At 35.3% G+C, this 24,870-nt stretch overlaps 1 protein-coding gene across 4 annotated transcripts in view; it reads right to left on the bottom strand.

The window, feature by feature from the left end:
• The window catches only part of palmdb (palmdelphin b), a 46,392-nt gene that overhangs the window by 7,891 nt on the left and 13,631 nt on the right, over window positions 1–24,870 (bottom strand). For 2 of the 4 annotated variants that reach the window (XM_048174249.1, XM_048174248.1), the window contains 4 exons: window positions 19,619–19,670; window positions 17,987–18,067; window positions 17,679–17,809; window positions 11,179–11,293 (listed from right to left, as the gene is read on the bottom strand). In XM_048174249.1, the coding sequence (XP_048030206.1) occupies window positions 11,179–11,293; window positions 17,679–17,809; window positions 17,987–18,067; window positions 19,619–19,663 (372 nt within the window). In that variant the 5' untranslated portion in view covers window positions 19,664–19,670. Of the gene's footprint in view, window positions 1–1,032; window positions 1,741–11,178; window positions 11,294–17,678; window positions 17,810–17,986; window positions 18,068–19,618; window positions 19,671–22,858; window positions 22,875–24,870 lie in introns of those variants that run through there. The other 2 variants (XM_048174250.1, XM_048174251.1) reach the window with 2 other exon arrangements.

Raw genomic sequence — 24,870 nt, 5'->3', positions numbered from 1 at the left:
ATTTTAAGTTCTATTATAAGCCATTATGAATACTGTATATTATGAGTACATACAGACTCCATAGGAAGTGTTACCAATATTTTTGCTGACATATTAATAGCAGTTCATGTGGCAGCTCTCTGCTCTTCTCTGCATTAATGGGAGGGTGAAATGGAGCAGGAGACATTCTCATCTGTAATCAGTTCCAAAGAGGATCCATCTCTGTCTCACATTTACCCCAGGCGCACACACACACACACACACACACACACACACACACACACACACGCCTACGCTAACCCACGCGGGCACTTTAATTCACTCTTAAACACACTCACACACCCACACACACATTCAGCAGAGAAGCCCAGTGCTGATGCTGTCTGACAACATCTCAGATCTCGTATTCCACGTTTTCTGAAGTGCTTGAGGTTTGTACAAGCAGCCTGGGATTAATTAAACTTTCACAGCTTCTGTTCTGCATGTTGTTTCACAGTGACAGCAACATCTTCACGCTCCAGGTTCAAATTAGAGAGGACGTTGATGAATACAAGCCCAAAATAATGAGTTTTATTGATATGACTGACATTTTTTAATTCATAATGCTTTAAAGATGCACGTCATGGATGTCACTAAAGCCAGATTATAAAAATGTAATAATACATATCAAGTATCAATGCAACTTCTTTTTCAATCTCATTTCTCACATTTATGATGCAATAAGTTTAACATAAAACACAGTAAATGTTTCATTCGGAAGAGCAAACAAATCTCTTAAAAAATACAGATTGCAGACAAAAACCTATCACCCCACGCGAGCGCACATACTCTCACACACTTGTTTGCACAAAATCAAGTCTCTTTAGACCACATCAGCACAAATCCAAAGAGTTTAGCATCTGTTTATCAGAGCATGTCAATTACATTCTTTATAATGCCACTGAAAAATATATAACAGCAATCCAGTGCATATAAAACCAAAACCAATTCATTCACCGCATATTCATTTTCATACAGTAGAAGTCTGACTTTATAAAGTTCTCCGTTTCCTACCTTGTTGTGATACGAGCAGACTGAGGATAGGCTATGTGCTCAGCGATTCTGTCTTGGCTGAAGCTCTGCTTCTCTGTAACCACAGAGACTGTGACTTACTCTGAATGTACCAGAAACAGCCAATAGCTGAGCAGCCTCAGCCGTTCCGACACACGCACACAGTCTCACAAGGAATTTCTTAAAAGCTTTCCGTCAATCAAGAATATTCTCAAGGTTTCATGTAATTTGTTTCTCATCTTTAGACAATCTGTCGTAATATGGTTTATTCAAAAACCTGCCCTTTGCACTGACGCAGTGACAAAGTTTAAGATCAAGTGACTTGGTGTTATGTGTCAGAAATAATATTGCAGTTGTAAACTCTTGTCTTTTTAATTTTGATGTGTATCATGTCAACATGCATTAGACTGCAAAAAAAAAAATTCTTAATGAGTATTTTTGCCTTGTTTTACTGCAAAAATATCCAAGCAGAATAAATTCACAAAATGCGTAAAATATTAAAACTTGTTTTCAGAGAATATATCGAATTTAATTCGTTTTTTTTTTTTTTTCTGCCCTTTTTCAAGCTGTAAAACCCACTAATTGATTTTGTTACATTTATGGTTAACAGAAGTACGGAAGAGGATTAGGATTAGGATTAAAACCATCTCGAGATTAAAGTTGTTAAATTTCGAGAAAAAAGACGAAATAAAATGTTGAGAATAAACTCATTAAATTACGAGAAAAAAAGTTAAATTAAGAAAGAAGTCGAGAATAAACTCGTTAAATTACGAGAAAAAAACTTGTTAAATTGCAAGAAAAATCGAGATAAAATGTTGAGAATAAAGTCATTAAATTACGAGAAAAAAAGTCGTTAAATTACGAGAACAAATTCGTTAAATTACGAGAAAAAAGTCGTTAAATTTCGAGAAAAAAGTCGAGATAAAATGTTGAGAATAAACTCATTAAATTACGAGAAAAAAAGTTGTTGAATTACGAGAACAAATGCGTTAAATTATGAGAAAAATGTTAAATTTCGAGAAAAAAGTCGAGATAAAATGTTGAGAATAAACTCATTAAATTATGAGGAAAAGTCGTTAAATTACCAAAAAAAAAAAAATGGGGGGGGGGGGGGGGGGTTGAAACTTGGCAAAAAAAATAAATTAAAAAATTGCCTGAAAATGTCTTTTAAAAAACATGTCTTAATATCTTTTGCAATTTTGGTAAATATAAAAATTAAAGTAAATGTATATTATTTTAAGAATTTTTTTTTTTTTTTTTTTACTGGAAGATATAACAGTGCTAATTAGGAAAATAATATTTGCAATGTGTATGTTGGCAAGATACAACTCACTTTGTTAAATGTAATTGTGTTACCTGTAGTGTCCGAATATTATTTCTAATATAATAAATTTAATCATCTGATATAAAACTTTGCCCCTGCAAAGGTAAGTTTTGTGAGGGAACAGAAAAAAAAAATGATTTTGATTAAACAATGAATACATTTTGATTAAAAAAGAAAGACATTACCAAAAAGCAACATAAATTACATACATTTCAACTGAAAAACATTAAGTACAGCATGATGGCACTCAAATATGATTCAGGGATTTTGTTTTTCACATCAGTCTCTCAGTCCTTTCCATCCTCATCAGCAAATACTGCCATCAGCTGTCGACATTGTAATCTTGCTTTGAAGAGGTTACATGTATTTTCTTAGCTGAGACATTTCATTGGCAGCGCTGTGGAGTAGACAGTAAGAATATTTTAGTTTAACTACACCTGGATATTCTGCATGCAGCTGGTTAGTAAGTTAGTTTCAACCTTTAGAAAGCCAATCAAAATCCAGTACAATCCAATCAATTAAATCAATGGATTTGTCTGTGGTCTGTCATGAGAGGGGATGATGGCATTGCAGTTAACACATTTACCCTGCACTGGCAAGCCAAAATGAGGGGATGACAAAACAGAGAAAACAATGAATATGCCGAACGTCGCAGATTTTAGCATTAATTTTGTACCTTATGTAACGCAAGCCAAGGATTATTACATAACTCTCTCTTTAGCAGATGTTATGAAAGACCTCTTGAACAGACACACCGTCTTAAAAGCAACCAAGGACAAAGTGTTCAATTATAGCTAATGGACAGAAACGGTGCATTACTCTGGTGGAGAAAAAAGAAACTACGCTAAATCACACATTAGCTGTCGGAAACGGCTGAACCTTTAATGAAACAAAATAAAGACATAAAGAACATGAATAATGGTTCCTAAAGGTGTCTAAAGATGCCATTATGTTTTATCAGCCATTTCACATATTCACCATGGTAACTATAGTCTCCACCACATAAATTGTTACTACAATAAATTAATATGGGATTTCCTTTCTTTTATTTTTTTGGGGGGGGACTATTTACCATGATACATTTTTTGAGGAAAGTTTCACCTTTTAAATCCCAAGCCACTAAAGTCTGATACCTGATTTGCAAATCTTGTTATATTGCTCCAAAAATTGTCAGTGTACTAAAAAAAAATTCATGACAACAGCAAGTTAGTCAAAGCAGAAATAATTTTATTATTCATATAAAAACAAGACAGTTGTTAAGACAAACAATAAGTGTAATTTCATGCATGTCATGCATTTGAGTTATTTATTATTATTATTATTATATGTGTGTGGATGCTTCAAACACAATGCAACATATTTCAGTTGATTATAAATATTTAAGTCTAGTATTTTTAGGCTGCCAGGGATATTTCTTTGCATTCTTAAAGTTACATTAAGGTTTGACATCAGTTAAAACACTAAGTATCATGAACTAAAACTATTTTAAAGCAATTATTAATCTAGGTTAATGAGAATTTATGAATATACTATTGTTTATTGTTAGCTTATGTTCATTCATAATACATTAACTAATGTTAAAGGGATAGTTCACCCAAAAATTATTCCATGATTTACTCACCCTCAAGCCATCCAAGGTTCTTTCAGACGAACACAATCTGAGTTATATTAAAGGTGCCCTAGAACTTTTTAAAAAAAAGATGTAATATAAGTCTAAGGTGTCTCCTGAAAGTGTCTGTGCAGTTTCAGCTCAAAATACCCCATAGATTTTTTAAACTGCCTATTTTGGGGCATCATTAACTATGCACTGATTTTTTTCAGCGCGCCGCCCCTTTAATTCGCGTGCTCCCTGCCACACGAGCTCTCGATTATATTACAGCACATTTACAAAGTTCACACAGCTAATATAACCCTCAAATGGATCTTTACAAGATGTTCGTCATGCATGCTGTATGCATGCTTCGAATTATGTGAGTAAAGTATTTATTTTGATGTTTATATTTGATTCTCTATGAGTTTGAGGCTGTGCTCCGTGGCTAACGGCTAATGCTACACTGTTGGAGAGATTTATAAAGAATGAAGTTGTGTTTATGCATTATACAGACTGCAAGTGTTTAAAAATGAAAATAACGACAGTCTTGTCTCCGTGAATTCAGTAAGGAACGATGGTAACTTTAACCACATTTAACAGTACATTAGCAACATGCTAACGAAACATTTAGATAGACAATTTACAAATATCACTAAAAATATCATGCTATCATGGATCATGTCAGTTATTATTGCTCCATCTGCCATTTTCGCTGTTGTTCTTGCTTACCTAGTCTGTTGATTCACCTGTGCAGATCCAGACGTTACTGGCTGCCCTTGTCTAATGCCTTTCATAATGTTGGGAACATGGGCTGGCATATGCAAATATTGGGGGCGTACACCCCGACTGTTACGTAACAGTCAGTGTTATGTTGAGAGCCGCGTGTTTTCCGGAAGTCTTTTAAACAAATGAGATTTACATAAGAAAGAGAAAGCAATGGAGTTTGAAACTCACTGTACGTCTTTTCCATGTACTGAACTCTTGTTATTCAACTATGCCAAGGTAAATTCAAATTTTGAATCTAGTGCACCTTTAAAAAATATCCTGGCTCTTCCAAGCTTTATAATGGTGCTTGAGATTTTGAAGCCCCAAAAAAAGTGCATCCATCCATCATAAAAGTAATCCATACAGCTCCAGTGGGTTAATAAAGGCCTTCTGAAGTGAAGCGATGCATTTTTGTAAGAAAAAATATTCATATTTAAATCTTTATAAACTATCCCACATGGAAAAAACCTATATAAACATATATGTTTCAATATAGGTTTTGATATAGGTTTTACATATATGTGACATATATAAAATTGGCCGTTTTCCTATATTATATGTACATATATGTACATATATGCACACATATATGCACACATATATGTACACATATGTACACATATATATATATATATATATATATATATATATATATATATATATATATATATATATATACACATATATGTACATATATGTACACATAATATAGGAAAACGGCCAATTTTATATATGTCACATATATTAAAAACCTATATCAAACCTATATTGAAACATATATGTTTATATAGGTTTTTTCCATGTGGGTGAGAAAGAGAGATATTAAAAGTAACTTAAGTAAAGAAAAATAATCAACGAAACATCTGAATGTACATCACAGAGGGGTTTTGGATTACAATCATACAAATATATCATGTGAATTCAGCTGTTACATGAAACATGGCCTTAATTGAATCACCGCAAAAACTTTGTGCGACCTACCGCTGTGATGTCTCATGCAGACTGGGAAGCAGCAAAGTGCGTCAACACCCCAAGTCAGCATGGCGGCAGGAAACCCCAAATATGGTCATGGCAAGTGGAATCACAAAATAATTGTCTAAATACATAACTGCTACATTCGCACATACATAAGTTCTTGCATAATTTTTTTCGTTAATTCTTAGTTTTTGCCTTGATAATAGAAAATATGAGCTAGGCATCATGTATGACAGTCAAAAATGAGATATGAGCTACAAAATGACCAGATCCTGCCATTAGCTATATAGAAGACATATCTTGTATGTATAGGGCATATATATGGATATGAAGAAGCAATACAGGAGACCTATATTTCCTGTATATGCACATATATGCACCTCAATTTTGCCTATATGTGGCATATATACACATATATGCAGTATATATACGCATATATGCAGCATATATATAGCATATATGCAGTATATATGCGCATATATGCAGCATATATATAGCATATATGCAGTATATATGCGCATATATGCAGCATATATATTATCATATATGTGCATATATGCAGCATATATGTACATATACACTGCATATAGGTTTCATATATGCGCATATATCCACATATAGGTTCTTTCCATGTGGGATAACTGGTTTCCGGCAACGGCCGTACACAAGTCGAGTTTGTAGGAGTAGCATTAGCTTGGGTGAGAGTAGATGCCTCTTCCGGTTCAAACAAATAAGTCAGGGGAACAAACTCAAGCTCCTCTGACATTTCTCTTTAAAATTCTCATTTTAGGCTTCTAATTCGTGACCGGTGTTTTGTTTTGCTCTATCCATGTGGATTACTTTTATGATGGATGGATCGATGGATGCACTTTTTGGGGCTTCAAAATCTTGACCCCCCATTCACTACCATTCTAAAGCTTTGAAGAGCCAGGATATTTTTAATTTGTCTCAGATTGTGTTTGTGTAAAAGAAGATAGTCATATACACCTGGCTTGAGTAAATCATGGAATAATTTTCATTTTTGGATGAACTAACCCTTTAATTTATATTTATATACTTGAAATGTTCAAAATGTATTAGCGAATGTAGAAATTAACTTTAACCAAGATTAATAAATGCTATAAAAGTGGATGTTCATGATACCTGATGCATTAAAAGGGATAATTCACTCAAAAATTAATATTCTGTCATTCTTTTACCCAACCTCATGTTGTTCCAAGAAGATATTTAAAAGAACCAAACAACATTGGAGCCCATTGACTTCCATTGTCAAGACATTTTTCAAAATATTTTCTTTTGAGTAAATGATGATGAGTAAAGGCATGTTCACACCAAGGACGACAACCATAATAATAATAAAGATAACTATAAAGTTTTAATAATCCTTCTAGTAAACTATTCTATGTAAATAGTGGAGTCCAATTAATATGTAGAACAATTTTTTTCCAGCTGATGAACAATAAAGACATTGACAGCCAAACAGAATCCTTTCTGCTTAAAAGAGCTTAAGCATTTAAAGCGGCATCTATGAAATAAATGCACAACAATATTGTGCACTGGTGTGGATGCTAATATTATCATTCTTGGTGTGAACTTTTCAACCTGAACAATTTTAATTTTTGGGTAAACTATCCCTTTAACTTATTTTAACATATGGAACCTTATTGTAAACTGTTACCAATAACTCAAAAAAATGAAAGGAACTAAGAAAGGTTGTTAGAAACCAAAGTGTCTCCTCAATCTTCGAATGGTACCTGTGGCTATCGGGTCTTCAGTTTTATTTCCAAACATGTGTCTTCCAGAGCTGGAGGTTCTGATTGCACCAGGCCTGATCTCAGAGCGGTACACTACACTGTTGGGTTTGAAGATCTTGCTGCGGTAGCCCAGAGGGTGGTACGACAAAGGGGCTTCCTCAGGATCTTCATCTTCATCATCACCAATAACTACCAGTTCAGCCTGGATTCCTTCATCTTCCTCATCGGATTCAGCATTCTGATAACCCATGAAGATCATGGTAACAGGTTCACCAGATTCCACCTCAGGTGGGAGGAAGCTCATAAAGTTGAGACTAGAGTCTTCCTTTGGATTCAGAGGGGAATACCGTCCGAATCCCAGCCCGGAGTCTGCCGTTGGAGTTATCCGAAGCTGTTCCTCACACTCTTGTATGGGAGAAGATGTCGGGCTGATCCTGGTTATGTCGTTGTATTCATTGTAAGCATATGGTCCATTTTGAGCTGGTTGGTTGGCTTTAGTGGTTGGAATGTAAAGAGCTTCTTGTTTGGTACATTTCTCGGCCTGAAAAGGACTCTGGTTATTGTTGGGCATCTGAAAGCCATGAAGGCTGATGTAACCTCTTTCTGTCCTCTGAGGGGTTGTAGGTCGACTGAACGGACTTGAAAACACAGGTTCATGGTACTCCACATCTGATGGGACTTTCTTCTCAGAGGCTTTCATCAGAAGTTCTTCTACTTCAAGAGGGCTCATTTCATTCATGTCATTCTGGGAGTCCTGGCCATCAGGTGGCAAGGCGTAGACAGATTTCCGCCCATCTTCAAAGACTTTAATGCCTTGCTGTTGGAGATCCAGAGGTGCGATGGTGGTCGTGGAGAGGATGTGACTCTCACCAGTGCGGAGATCTTTTTCCACACTGATCTTCATGGTGTATGTAGCTGAAAGGAAAGAACAGCGTTAAACACAAACAACCTCATATCAAATCATGAGATAATTTTTTTATTAATAAAACAAAGAGTTATTAAAATACATTTAAAACATATATTTTTTTAAAATACATTACTGTTCAAAAGATTTTTTTTTTCCAGGTAAGATTTTTTAATGTTTTTGTAAGATGTTTTCATATTTTTGAAAGAAGTCTCATGTTTACCAAGGCTAAATTTATTTGATAAAAATACAGTAAAAACAGCAATATTGTGATTATAATTTAAAATAATATATTTTCAATTTTAATATAGAATATTTTATAATTTAATATTTTAAAATGTAATTTATTCCTGTGATGCAAAGCTGAATTTTCCAGCTTTTTTAATATAATTTTTTTAATTAAAATTTTTGCTTATTGCTTTAATAAAAAATGTGTGATCTTGCAATCTGTATCTACAGGTGCTGGTCATGCTTGAATATCATCAAAAAGTTGATTTATTTCACTAATTCCATTCAAAAAGTGAAACTTGTATATTATATTCATTCATTACACACAGACTGATATATTTCAAATGTTTATTTCTTTTCATTTTGATGATTATAACTGACAACTAAGTCCCAAATTCAGTATCTCAGAAAATTTGAATATTGTGAAAAGGTTCAATATTGAAGACACCTGGTGCCACACTCTAATCAGCTAATTAACTCGAAACACCTGCCTCAGTCTAGTTCTGTAGGCTACACAATTATGGGGAAGACTGCTGACTTGACAGTTGTCCAACAGACGACCACTGACACCTTGCACAAGGAGGGCAAGACACAAAAGGTCATTGCAAAAGAGGCTGGCTGTTCACAGAGCTCTGTGTCCAAGCACATTAATAGAGAGGCGAAAGGAAGGAAAAGATGTGGTAGAAAAAAAGGGTACAAGCAATAGGGATAACCGCACCCTGGAGAGGATTGTGAAACAAAACCCATTCAAAAATGTGGGGGAGATTCACAAAGAGTGGACTGCAGCTGGAGTCAGTGCTTCAAGAACCACTACGCACAGACGTATGCAAGACATGGGTTTCAGCTGTCGCATTCCTTGTGTCAAGCCACTCTTGAACAACAGACAGCGTCAGAAGCGTCTCGCCTGGGCTAAAGACAAAAAGGACTGGACTGCTGCTGAGTGGTCCAAAGTTATGTTCTCTGATGAAAGTAAATTTTGCATTTTCTTTGGAAATCAGGGTCCCAGAGTCTGGAGGAAGAGAGGAGAGGCACACAATCCACGTTGCTTGAGGTCCAGTGTAAAGTTTCCACAGTCAGTGATGGTTTGGGGTGCCATGTCATCTGCTGGTGTTGGTCCACTGTGTTTTCTGAGGTCCAAGGTCAACGCAGTCATACACCAGGAAGTTTTAGAGCACTTCATGCTTCCTGCTGCTGACCAACTTTATGGAGATGCAGATTTCATTTTCCAACAGGACTTGCAGGCACCTGCACACAGTGCCAAAGCTACCAGTACCTGGTTTAAGGACCATGGTATCCCTGTTCTTAATTGGCCAGCAAACTCGCCTGACCTTAACCCCATAGAAAATCTATGGGGTACTGTGAAGAGAAAGATGCGATATGCCAGTCCCAACCTGGGCTCTCATAACACCTGAGCAGTGCCACAGACTGATCGACTCCATGCCACGCCGCATTGCTGCAGTAATTCAGGCAAAAGGAGTCCCAACTAAGTATTGAGTGCTGTACATGCTCATACTTTTCATGTTCATACTTTTCAGTTGGCCAAGATTTCTAAAAATAACTAATATTCTAATTTTCAGATACTGAATTTGAAATTTCCTTAGTTGTCAGTTATAATCATCAAAATTAAAAGAAATAAACATTTGAAATATATCAGTCTGTGTGTAATGAATGGATATAATATACAAGTTTCACTTTTTGAATGGAATTAGTCAAATAAATCAACTTTTTGATGATATTCTAATTATATGACCAGCACCTGTATATACAATATCGTGTTCAGGGTTCAGATGGTGATAATTTGATTATTGGGCCTTTTTTCAGTAATTCTATGTCATGCCCATAATTACAGTCATGGAGACCAGCTTTTTCATGTTTTTTCAAAGAAAAAAAATGAAAACAGCATTTATGTACCTTGAATTGCTATAATTACAGAAGTGGACAGTTTGATGAGATGTTTGCACTGTCTAAACAAAGTATTCAGGAAATCATGACATGTTTGTGCTGATTATATCAGCAAATAGTTGGTGGTGAGAACAGTAGCCTTTGCGTTGTACCTTTTTTCTCCTGTTCTTCATCAGTTGCGTGTTTTCCTGGTGTGACACTTCTCCTCCTAGTTGTGGGAGTATAGCACTTCGGGACATCAGGTATGGCAGTGTAGATGTATTGGACTGGCTCTGTAAGCAACATGAAGGTCTATTGAGGAAGTGTCAAGGGAAGAATGCTGTAAAAATAGCAATATAGGAAAAAGAAGAAATTTCTTTACCTGGGAGGATATTTGCGTTAACTTCCTGAGGGGAAATACGGTAGTTTGCACAGTACCAAAACCGGATTTGAAGAAGAGATAGGAAGATATAAAACAAAACCAAGTTTCACACAAATCACATCAGGTCACGAAACACGCAAACTGATCCTTTTCTCACAGCACCAACTGGCATCAAACAATTTTATCTTGACGTCAATTCGATACCGAGGGGCATCTTCACAGCATGTTGCATTGTAATGATTTCCCTAGTTCCCAACTCAAAAGCTGATCCAATTTAAGGGGCTCAGTATTGTAATAAGTGGTAAGGAGTCTCCAGGCGTGTTAAAGTGATTACACAAGCAATACCTTTATGATGTCCTCTGGAGTTTTCTCCACCTCCTTCAGTTGTTTCAGAAGAAGCTCCTCTTTTGCAGAAATCTCCAGTTCTTGCGTCTCCAGAGCTGCAATCTCCAGCTCTATTCTGTCAAGATGCAAAAAAAAAAAAAAAATATATATATATATATATTTATTTGTTTTTAAATGTCTTCATGGTAATGCCTCAATATATCTTTCTAATTTGTTGAATAAATATACTCCAGACATCCAGTGGTAACTTGCTGATTGTACCAAAAACACAGCTAAAAATGGGCGAGTCAGCCTTTTTGAGTCATTTCGGTCCCATTATATGGAACTATCTTCGTGCATTCGACTCACTATGCACTTTTAAAAAGTATCTCAAAACACATTTGTTCACGAGGGCCTTTCCTTGATGTATTTTATTTTGTTTTATTACTTTCCTGTGAATGCACACGTCTTTCCCTTGTGTAAAGCACTTTATAAATAACGCTTATGTAATTTTACTGCTTTTTCACATGAAATAATGCAACACATTGTGTCGAACCAAACCTGTATGACTTTATTTATTCTGCAGAACACAAAAGAAGATATCTGAAATGTTTCAAATGGATTTGTTCATACAATGAAAGTCAAATGGGTCTAAAACAACACATTTCATTGTATAGATAAAAAAATTAAAATAAATAAAAACATTGTTCTTTTTTTGTGTTTCACTGAAAAAAAGAAAGTCATAAAGGTTTGGACTGACATGAGAGTGAGGAAATTATGACAGAATTCTCATGTTTTAATGGAACTATGCATTTAATTTTATTAGTGCAAACAATTTCAATTTGTACTACTGAAACTGGTCACTTCAAAAGTTAAACTAAACAGGGAGAAAATGTATATTTTAAAGATAAAATATAATATATTCAAACAAAAGAAATAGCTCCAGTTTCTTTTGAACCAGTACTTCACCATTAATGCATGTCATCCATCATTTATTTAAAAATTTTAATGTATGCAAAAAAAGCAATATCCAAATTAACAACTGTAAAAATGTATTAAAAATGTTTTAATCCTGTCTAAATTAGCCTGATTTCATGAAAATCACTCTATATAATGGCACCTCCTTGTGTAATGTTTTGGTATTGTTCAAACTTTAACATTCCCTATGGCATGCGCAGAGAGCTGATGATATCGAAAAATGAGTTTAGTTTCAGAGTTTTAGAAGGTTTACCCTCATTTATGTTTTGTGTTGGGCCATGAACCTATACGCCTAGATATCTTACGGGAAATGACAAGCCACCTCTGTCCTGTGATTGTGGAGATTTTCATCTGATTGCTTTTTTGCTCTTAATCCACCTGGTTTAAACTGCAGCCATCATATTGCAGAGTCTATCAAGAGAAAGCTCTTTGGAGATTTGAGTCCTTAAACCAATCTTAACTGCAGGAAAGCAAACTTCCATTCCATCTAAATAAAGCTCCAAAGGGAATAACGAGGCAGAGAGTGTCTCACAGATACTGTATGGTAGTAGGGCTGGGTAAAAAATATCGATGTCTCTATTTTAATAGTTTCTCATTTTTAACAAACCGATATTGATTCGTATATCCCAAGAATCGATTAGCCAATTCTAGCCAGTTTACAGCTAATGAATGAACACAATATTGTGTTCCTCTCATACATTAAATAGCAATAAACTTTGTGCTTTGTTACTTTTGATAAGAATTTAAAATTCCGTCCGTCTTATTGTGAAATTCAAACCAAAAAAATTCCGCGTTGGCGCTCTTTAATATGGAAACGGATCACCTCAGATCAAGTGAAGCGCGTCAAGTGAACGGATCACCTCTTTCTCTATCTTCAATACCAGCTACAGCGTGAAATAAGTATGAATGAATACCAAAAGGTTTGTAAATAGATACAGGACAATTTACTGAAATTAATCTTGTCTCATGTAATGGCTCAATCAGTGTTTCAACCACGCTTCGAAGAGGTCAAAAACAGCTAGTCAACGTCACATATTTCCCTCATAAAAACCATATTCAGAGACCATAAACTCGTTAGACAGCTAGAAAAATGAACTCTGGAGAGGAGCATTTTGTTAAATAGCCTATATGCAGCATATCACATAATGTATGTTAATGTATGTTTGAATAAATATGTTTTTATCAAAGGCACTAGGCTATTTAAATGTTTACATTTCAAAAAACATAGTTATGTAAAGATAGTATTGCAACTGGAATATTATAAAAATCTCCTTGTGTATAATTTAAAAGTATAGTTCACCCAAAAATGAAAATTCTATCATTACTCAACCTTAAGTTCTTCCAAAGCTGTATAAATGTCTTTGTTCTGCTGTATTTAAAGCTGCAGTATGCAATTTTTCCTCTTTGTCGCCATCTCTTGTTTGAAACCTGCAATTGCAGTCATGCGGAACAGTTATCTGTACGTGCGTTGTGCATCATCACAGCTCGTCAGCACAGATGAATCTAATGTTTGCTGTCAGTCACCGCACCGGTGTGGATACTGTACTTCAGAATCACAGATTCTACATCTTGAAAGTATGACCAATATAAGAACTTTCACTGGAAAATATCATCTGAGCAAGTAAGTAATATTTCTGCCACTTTTGTTCTGAACAACTGAGGAAAAAAGCATTAGGCCTACAATAAATCGCGCTGCCAATGATGATTAAAGGTGCCCAAGAATGCTTTTTCACAAGATGTAATATAAGTCTAAGGTGTCTCCTGAATGTGTCTGTGAAGTTTCAGCTCAAAATACCCCATAGATTTTTTTAAATTAATTTTTTTATCTGCCTATTTTGGGGCATCATTAACAATGCACTGATTTAGGCAGCGCCGCCCCTTTAATTCGCGTGTTCCCTGCCACACGAGCTGTCGACTATATTACAGCGCATTTACAAAGTTCACACAGCTAATATAACCCCTCAAATGGATCTTTACAAGATGTTCGTCATGCATGCTGTATGCATGCTTCGAATTATGTGAGTAAAGTATTTATTTGGATGTTAACGTTTTATTCTGAGTGAATTTGAGGCTGTCCTCCGTGGCTAACGGCTAATGCTACACTGTTGGAGAGATTTATAAAGAATGAAGCTGTGTTTATAAATTATACAGACTGCAAGTGTTTAAAAATGAAAATAGCGACGGCTCTTGTCTCCATGAATACAGTAATAAACGATGGTAACTTTAACCACATTTAACAGTACATTAGCAACATGCTAACGAAACATTTAGAAAGACAATTTAGAAATATCACTAAAAATATCATGTTATCATGGATCATGTCAGTTATTATTGTTCCATCTGCCATTTTTTGCTATTGTTCTTGCTTGCTTACCTAGTCTGTTGATTCACCTGTGCACAGATCCAGATGTTAACTGGCTGCCCTTGTCTAATGCCTTTTATAATGTTGGGAACATGGGCTGGCATTATGCAAATATTGGGGCGTTCACCCCGACTGTTACGTAACAGTCGGTGTTATGTTGAGATTCGCCTGTTCTTCAGAGGTCGTTTAAACAAATGAGATTTATATAAGAAGGCGGAAACAATGGAGTTTGAGACTCAATGTATGTCTTTTCCATGTACTGAACTCTTGTTATTTAACTATGCTGAGGTAAATTCAATTTTTGAATCTAGGGCACCTTTAAATCTAATGATCGCTTAGTTCGGATCACGTCAAACCGAGCAAATTATTATTACTGTTATATTGTTCTCAAATTGTTAATGTTCAATAACAGCATTGCATGACTATGTATTTAGTGTGTATTAGCATTACCTGTAGATTTCAATTTCTGTATCCAACAGTCCAAAGTCTTTTGCTTTTTGACTACGAGTGAATCTCCAGTTGTCACTGATGATTGTCATTTGGATCTTTCTGGATTACAATCCACCATAAAAATGATAAGTTTAATTATTTCAGCTGCTGTGAGAACAGGCTATAAATGATCCCCTACAGCGTCCTCACGTGATAAAACCGATTAGCCTGGACTCCTTCCTTTCTGTTTATGGACGTGACGTAATGACGCACAGAGGAACTGCTGCATGCTTCCCGCGGAAAATCCACCATGTCGCTCTTATTATAAAACATTATTACAAGCTTACCGTTGTGAATCGAGCTAAGATAATGAGATCGTTTTGAACACTGGCTGATTATGTACTTGCTCAAAAATTGATTTTGGATCATTTTTAACCAAAAAAAAGTTACAAACTGCAGCTTTAAGTTGTTCCAAACCTGTATAAAACGTCGTCCTCAGTTAAGAACTTGGGTGTGCTCTTCGATACCAATCTTTCATTTGAAAGTCATGTTTCTAGTATCTGTAAAACCGCCTTCTTCCATCTAAAAAATATATCTAAATTACGACATATGCTCTCAATGACAAATGCGGAACAGTTGGTTCATGCATTCATGACCTCAAGACTAGATTATTGTAACGCTCTACTGGGTGGTTGTTCTGCTCGGCTTTTAAACAGACTACAGTTGGTCCAAAATGCGGCAGCTAGAGTTCTTACTAGAACCAGAAAGTATGACCATATTAGCCCAGTTCTGTCAACATTACATTGGCTCCCTATTAAACATCGTATAGATTTTAAAATCTTGCGACTTACTTATAAAGCTCTAAATGGTTTAGCTCCCCAGTACCTAAGTGAGCTCTTAATGCATTATAGTCCTTCACGTTTATTGCGATCTCAGAATTCAGGCCAGTTGATAATACCCAGAATATCAAAATCAACTGAAGGCGGCAGATCCTTTTCCTATTTAGCACCTAAACTCTGGAACAATCTTCCTAGCATTGTTCGGGAAGCAGACACACTCTGTCAGTTTAAATCTAGACTAAAAACACATCTCTTTGCTCTTGCATACACATAACACATTATCAATACATTAACATTTTTCAAATCCGTTAAAGGATTGTTACGCTGCAATAATTAGGTCGGCCGGAACCGAGAACATTTCCTATAACACTAGATATACCTGTACATCAGAATAAGAATAGCATCTACGCTAATATCTGTCTCTCTGCTTATCCTGAGGTTTTCCGGGTGCTGGATCCAGGCCGTATCCAGATCAGATGGAGAACCTGTGTCTGGACCTGACTACAACGTAGCCCAGGAGACAATGGGCCTACAGATCCAGTTCTGGCTGCATCTATAATTCAGATTTTTAATCCCTGTATCCGCTTACATATATTTATATATAATCTATTTTTAATCTCTATAATAAAAATGTATAATTCAGATTTCGATCTCCATATCCATTTACATATATTATATATATCTTCCAAGGGTTTTTTTCCCTCCTAGGACTTTTTTCCCAGTGTTAGCATGCTGGGTTTTTCTCCTAGGGGGTTTTTTCCACCCCTGGGAGTCAGCCGACATTGTCTATAATGTAGCACCATCTTGTATATGTTACATATTACCACGCTTGTTTGTACAGCTTATTTTTAACCACTTCCCTTTTTTCTGTGCTTCTAATATGTAAAGCTGCTTTGAAACAATTACCAATTGTAAAAGCGCTATATAAATAAATGACTTGACTTGACTTTATTGTCTGCTATATTTAAAGGAAGATATTTGGAAGAATGTTTGTAACCAGGCAGATCTCGCCCCCCATTGACTACCATAGTATTTTTTTCCTACTATGGTAGTCAATGGGGGGCGAGATCTGCCTGGTTACAAACATTCTTCCAAATATCTTTTAATTAAATTCAAATCAGTTCATTTTAACCTTCAAAATTATAATGTAGTACTGACTTTTTCCTTGAGAAAATTATTATTACAGACCTTATGTAGCCCCGCCGCGATTTTACGGATTAATAAATGAATCGCTCGTATTAAAATCTTCCCAGTCTACTGACATTTAAGACATCTGCTTTAAACATTACAATGCTCATGATAACTTAACAATACAAATAGTATATCAACTTCACCAGATAATTACTCTACAAGAGCGATGCTATAGAAATACACGGAGGGAAGTTCAAAGACAATATTCTGAAGATGGCTGCATGCATGTTTCTCTGGAGAATAAGGTCTATATCAATCCAAAATAATCAATATTGAATTGAATTGCAAGCTTGTGAATAGAAATCAAATCAAATTGTGAAATTTGTGTCAATAGCCAGCCCTACTGTATGGCAGCTTATGGTAACCCTCATTATGAGAGAGTGGTTCATTTTCTAGCTCTGAAAAAGATTTCAGTTATTTTGTCCTTTTGTTGTGTTAGTCATGCTTCCTGTGCCATGTATGACCTTCTGTGTAATGGTTGCTTTTTTCCAGACAAAACTTGTCGTAAGTCAACTGGCTCTCGCTGCCAAGGCGGGTTGCGTAAGTAGACAGTTTATGTAATACTGTGAGTGAGGTCTGTCTGTCTAACCCTTGGCTAACACTGAAAGCCCATCACAGTGGTTAAACAAGAATAATCCAATAGCTTCTCGTGAACCTTGCACACCATTAGTAATAGAGTAAAAACTTTTTTTCATTTTTCATTTGTGGAGATGTGAGAGTACCTGTCGATATTGCTCTGCAGGAGTTTAGTCTTTTGTTGGAAATCTTCAGTCTGGGCTTTCACAGATTCTTGCTCCTCTTCGCTCACGGCGCTCAATCCATCCATCAGCCATTGTTCTCGTAGAGTTTTTTTCTGTTTGTGCAAAGAAAGCAACACAGAATGTTGTGTCAAGATAATTTACTTTTTTTACATTACAGTGTTGTAAATTAATAAAATACAGTCACAATCTGTTGCAATAATGTAATCATATATATATATATAATAAAACAACACACAAATATTATAATTATTATTCATAACAATACATACCTTTAGATATTGTAGCTTTAATTTCTCTTCTTCACTGTTTCTTCGTTTCTTTTCTATCTCCTCTCGAATTCTTCTTTTGTCCTGATGAGATTTATGCAAAGTAAAATTAGATCCTAAACCTTTTTCGGTTTCACCTTGACCCCATACTCCAACTTTTGTTGTTTCTTTTTCTATTAGTGGCATTTAATGTCTTGCTATTAACACAAGCATGCATATACAGAAATTTAATATAGTCTTTTTGAGAGAGAGGCTTTGCAGCATTATTTTTAACTCTCTAATAAACTATGACTTCATGTATAAAATAAACAGCTCAAAGGCTGTGTGTGGCCAGAAATAACACGTGGATGGATATCTCCATATACTGTATGCTCTGAAAGTTCTATTATGGAGTTCATATACTGATAGAAACTAGCACACTTAAGCAGATATACATGGATTAATCACTCTGATTTGTTGTGTGGCCATTGATTTTCTCAACTTTTTGTTCAAAAACTTGCTTTTTTAATGAAATTTACCTATTCATGAAATTTAACAATTTACCGATTCAAGTGTTGAGAACACATGAAGCTAGAATAAAACTTTTATTTGTTTAAAAGAAGAGGCTCTGTTCTTTATTTTGATATATTGCATGTTCAGATATTCATGCAACAATATATTCTGTGGGCCATGAAAATTTAAAATCAAAAATGATGCTGGTGCCTAGCAACTTTTTTAAAAAAAACACTGGCAGGGAAAAAGTTAATGGTTGTGTGGTTCATGTCACCAAGGCCACAAAAGTATTAAAGTATTAAATAATGTCATTTATTACTCACTCTCATGCCGTTACACCCGTAAGACCTTCGTTCATTTTCGGAACACAAATTAAGATATTTTAGTTGAAATCCGTCGGCTCAGTGAGGCCTGTATATAGCCAGCAATGACATTTCCTCACTCAAGATCCATTAATGTACTAAAAACATATTTAAATCAGTTCATGTGAGTACAGTGGTTCAATATTAAATTATAAAGCGACGAGAATATTTTTGGTGCGCCAAAAAAAAACAAAATAATGACTTATGTAGTGATGGCCGATTTCAAAACACTGCTTCATGAAGCTTCGGAGCGTTATGAATCTTTTGTGTCGAATCAGCGGTTCGGAGCACCAAAGTCATGTGATTTCAGCAGTTTGGCGGTTTGACACGCAATCCGAATCATGATTCGACATGCTGATATTAATATTAATATTGAACCACTGTACTCACATGAACTGATTTAAATATGTGCAATTTGTGTTCCGAAATTGAACAAAGGTCTTACGGGTGTGGAACGGCATGAGGCTGAGTAATAAATGACATTATTTTCATTTTTGGGTGAACTAACCCTTTAAGACTTTAATGTTGGGACTATTAAAATGATTGGTTACTCTAATAAGTGCTTTTATTTAAATGACACACTAAAAACTCTCAGCTTATAAAGGTTAGCAGACACAACAGAGCAATATTCATCTGTTATATACACCCAGAAAGGTTTTATGATTACCAACCTGACACCAAAGCCAAATAACAATGTATAAAGTGATAATATTTCCCTTGCCAATATAAAAAACCTTGATTCTCTGTTACAAAAAAACAAAAAGAACAGCGTGATACTCACTGTTATAGCCTGCAGTCTCTCTCTCAGCAGGGTTTCTTCCTCCATTATGCTCCTGACATAGAAAGAGAGAAAGAGAGAGGGATAAACAACCTATTCTCAACTAACAACCCACCGTCAAAGTCTGTCTCGAAGACTAAGAACAGGTTGGTAACAAGCTGTGATTGGCACATGTGCGTTGGCATGAGAGAAGTTTTGGTAGGGGGTGACTTGATGGTGGGCGTCAAAGCTGGAAGAAAGGAAAGAAGTGTTCTCTTTCACCCACTATTTTTTTTTGCCTGATGGATGAATGAGCACTTAAAAAGATGAAATATGTACAAAAGTTTGGAGTTTGTGTGTGTCTGTGTGTGTTGGTTGCTGGTGTCTATGATGTGCTAGCTAACCATAACTGCCATAGCTAGAATGTCACTCTTTGACACTTCATGCGTCAGATATATCCACGTGGGGTGCTTTGCTTAGGACAGAGTAACATAATGTGTCATGTCAATAAATAATAGATAAATAGCCTGACATTACAGTGCCGTTAAGGACAGCGAACAAGCTGGGGTCATTTAGCTTCTACCTAACAGAAGAGGTTGTAAGCGCAACTCAAATGAGTTCTGATGATGTTGTGTGTAAAAAATATATATTAAAAGGTGAACGGTGCAATTGCCAAATAATAATAATAGCGGCATCAAAAGAAATTGCAATGATTTTTCCATTTCCTGAAGAAAATGGTACTTGTGTGTGCAAATGTAGCCGCTATGATGCTAAGGTGTTGTAGGTGGTTGCCAGGGTGTTGCTATGCCGTTGCGATGTTGTTTTGGAGCGTTTTTGAAATGTGATGTGATCACTAGGATATTCGTGGTTTCAATAATGTTCTAAGTATTTGCTCGATGGTCAAAAGAGCCCTCCTAAAAAACATTACTTTTTATTATTCTAATATTAATAATAATTCTTATTATTAATAATAAATTATATTTATTTGAAATTATATTTCATTGAAAAATACTGTAAAATGTTTCATTAAATATAATTCCATACATTATAATAATTTAGAAGCATATAAAGTATTAGAATGATTAATAATAGACCATGTATTAATAATATATAATATTAATAATATAATATTTGCATATTTACATTTATTAAACAAATTATAATTATTTAAATACATTTTAAACTTGCAAACACAAGTATTGTCAAATCTTTCTCTTCACAATACAATGGAAAAGGACAAAATATTTTAACATTAATTTCAGCTTTACATAATCTCTGGTGCATGAAAATCAAGTTTTGAGTTTATTTATCAAGAGATGGAGCTGAACACAGAGAGACATTTCAGTAAATATCTGCTTTGTATTTGTCCAGTGCAGTATTGATTTCATATAGGCTGAATTTCATTCAAGGCCATTTCTCAGATGTTTAGGCTTGTGAAGCAAATGTTGTTGGGTTAAGAATAGCCCACTGAAGACAGACCTCATCCCCTTTCTACAGAAATAAATACATGACCAGCAAGATACACACTCTGTTGTCACAGGTGGTCTGCAAGGTTACATGGCATTCAGATAGCGACATGCGGTTATGAAACACACGTGAATGACAGAACCCTCTGAGGCCAAAAACAGAACATGACGTATGAATGTGATCTGCTCCAAAAAAACAGGTGTGATATAAAATTTCACCCACAAAAGTTTTTTTTCCCTATGTAAACATATTTCCTATTGAAAGTTTTGGTGAGACATATTGAAATACTTATTATTAGGCTATAATTTTGCATTTTTCAAAATACAACTTAAGTAATCAAATCTATAAAACAACAAATGAATGTATAGGAAGTAAAAATAATTCTATAGCCTAGTAGATACTGGATATTTAACATTTTTCTAAAGTTGAAAAGTTGATTGTCAACTTTTAGGAGTGTATAAGCATATAGATGGCTCGATATGGGCTAACAGATATGGGCTAAAAGCCACAAATGTAGATTTCATGGGGCTAAAACTATTGAAAAACTTCAAATTGTCAATCAATATTTCCTGGTTGTGCCCCTCTCTTCCTGGTTGAAGTGTGACCTATGCCCCGTCTAACAGGTGAAGAGTTCAAACAGTAGAAAGCCCATTGCGACATGGACCGAGTGTGCTAAGCGCTTTCACATGTGGCCTTTAGTTTAAAATGTCAAGCTTGTCCCTTTTCGTAAAAACCAACATTCCTGAAGATGTGTGTTGTCTCAAATGAGGATCCATCTAACAGCAATGTGACTAACATCCTGTCGCCTGCTCAGATTGCACCCATCCTCTGCCTGGTGACTGTACACATTACTGACACCCTTGACGCTATCTAACAAATAGATCTACAACAAAGCAAACAAGCACTATTTTTTGAGATCTAATGCAGTTAGTGCCCTTTAACACATAATGTCAGTTTCCCTGCAGATTCTCAAAGGAACCAAGAACTCACAAACAAAAATGGCATTTCTCCTAATGGCACCAGTGTGTGCACTGATAGCGACCCATCATGCCTCACCACTTAACAAGATGCCTCACTAATTTAAAATGCAGCTTAAGTAGTGGCAGAGAGAGATGTTTACAGATATTAGTGCATCAGGTTTTGTTAGAATGTGCAGTCAGAGATGTCCTCACATACACTTTTGCACTAAGAAAAAAACAAGCATTGGTATTAATTGGTATAATTATTAGGGCTGGGTATTGATCCAATTCGATTACTATTCACATACTTTCGATTCGATTACGATTTCGATTCAATATCGATTATTTTGGATGTAGTATTTCAGTTACAGTACATGGCAAATTTTCTAGAGGAAAAAAATCTCTCAACTAATGCTGTAACTACACATGTAAGTCAGTTGGTACTACTATAATAATATTGAAGGTTAAATTAACATTTATATACAGACACTTAAATTACACTCAATGATGTTTTTATTATAAATACAGAAAATTTTTTAAACATTTAAATCGCGGCTGTCATAACTGATTTATTCAAACATGCATTAAATATTGAAGAACATTAAAAATTATAATGAATATGTAACAGTGCATAGCTATATTTATCAGAATGTTGCTTTCTAGAGTACACTTTTCTAGCTGCCTAATGAGTTTATGGTCACTGAATGTTTTTCTGAGGTAAATGTGACGTTACGTGACGTTGTTTACAAGCTGTTTTATTGAGGTTGAAACACTAATTGAGCTATTACACGAGACATGATACGGATTTCGGTAAGTTGTTCTGTATATTTTAACATACCTTCAGATGTTTATTATTCAGTCGTGTTTATTTCGCGCTGTAACTGGTATTAAAGCGGAAGAGAGGATGTTCACATGCGCTCGTGCTGCCGCTTCCCTTTAACTGAGGCGCTACAGCTATCTGTCAGGTCACATTAAACAGCGCCAAAACGGTATTTATTTTTTGAATCTCATAATAAGATGGATGTCATTTTAAAAAAGACTTTGCTTCATATCAAAAGTAACAAAGCACAAAGATTATTGCGATTTATTAGATGGGAGGTGCTACATTCTGCTCATACATCAACTGAAAACAGACTAGACTAATCGATTCTTGGGATTTAAAGGGTTAGTTCACCAAAAATGAAAATTCTGTCATTAATAACTCACCCTCATGTCGTTCCAAACCCGTAAGACCTCCGTTCATCTTCAGAACACAGTTTAAGATATTTTAGATTTTTAGTCCGAGAGCTTTCTGTCCCTCCATTGAAAATGTATGTACGGTAGACTGCCCATGTCCAGAAAGGTAATAAAAACATCATCAAAGTAGTCCATGTGACATCAGTGGGTTAGTTAGAATTTGTTGAAGCATCAAAAATACATTTTGGTCCAAAAATAACAAAAACTACGACTTTATTCAGCATTGTATTCTCTTCCGGAATCCTTTCCATTGAATTGATTCCACTGAATTGATTCCATTGAATCCTTTCATCTGCCAGCGTTAGCAATGCACTTTTACGTAGTTGTTTTTGGCAATTAGGACATCCGCGACATGCACACTTACGCATCATTTTAAAAAATATAGCAATACCAAAATACAAACAATGTAGAATAGCTTGAATACAGCATGCGTCTCGGCACGGATAACACGTCGTGAACCCGGATTGACAACAGACCTGGAAGAGAAGACAATGCTGAATAAAGTCGTAGTTTTTGTTATTTTTGGACCAAAATGTATTTTCGATGCTTCAAAAACTTCTAACTGACCCACTGATGTCACATGGACTACTTTGATGATGTTTTTATTACCTTTCTGGACATGGACAGTATACCGTACATACATTTTCAATGGAGGGACAGAAAGCTCTCGGACTAAATCTAAAATATCTTAAACTGTGTTCCGAAGATGAACGGAGGTCTTACGGGTTTGGAACGACATGAGGGTGAGTCATTAATGACATAATTTAAATTTTTGGGTGAACTAACCCTTTAAGAATCGATATCGGTTCGTAAAAATGAGAATCGATTAAAATCGTGAAATCGATATTTTTACCCAGCCTAATAATTATAAATATTTTTGAATAAAGCTTAACCAAACACATAGTCAATTATTGCACTAAAAAAGAAAAAGTTTTTTTCACAAACAAACAAACAATAAATAAATGAAGTAGACCAACTGCTTTCTGCTTTTACAAACAAATACTTTGCATGGAATTTTGGACATATAGTGCTATGGTAAATAGTGTGTTTTTCTGGACAAGAGCAAGGACAAGAAATAATACACTACTAATTAAACGTTAGAATACACCAACTAATTTATAAACTTTATTACTAGGCTTTATTACTAAGCTTTTAACAACAAATTGGAGTATGAAAATAAAATAAACAGCATTCTATATATTGAAAAGTTGATTGGCAACTTTTAGGAGTATACTAACTATCAAGCTAACTATAGTCTTTTTTTTTTACTCTCTTTACTGTCTAGGCAGGTGGTGCTGGCGAGGAGGTGGGCTAAAATAAGAATTTGCATAGCACGTACAGTTAGTGTATTCATTTTGGATGCATCGTGGTTATAAAGCGTAGTGGTAATGGATATGTTGTGGAAGTTACTTTGAAACAACCAATCAGAACGCGAATGTTTCATGGCTGAACTATTTATTATTAAAGGGATAGTTCACCCAAAAATGAAAATTTTGTCATCATTTACTCACCCTCAAGTTGTTCCAAACCTGTATGAGTTTCTTTGTTCTGCTTTACATGAAGGAAGATATTTGGAAGAATGTTTGTTAGATCTCACCCCTTATTGACTACCAT

The sequence above is a fragment of the Megalobrama amblycephala genome, linkage group LG22 (assembly GCF_018812025.1).
Source record: "Megalobrama amblycephala isolate DHTTF-2021 linkage group LG22, ASM1881202v1, whole genome shotgun sequence".
In the NCBI taxonomy this organism is placed as follows: domain Eukaryota; kingdom Metazoa; phylum Chordata; class Actinopteri; order Cypriniformes; family Xenocyprididae; genus Megalobrama; species Megalobrama amblycephala.
Note: the sequence above shows the minus strand (reverse complement) of the source record. Positions and strands in the feature narration are given on the sequence as shown.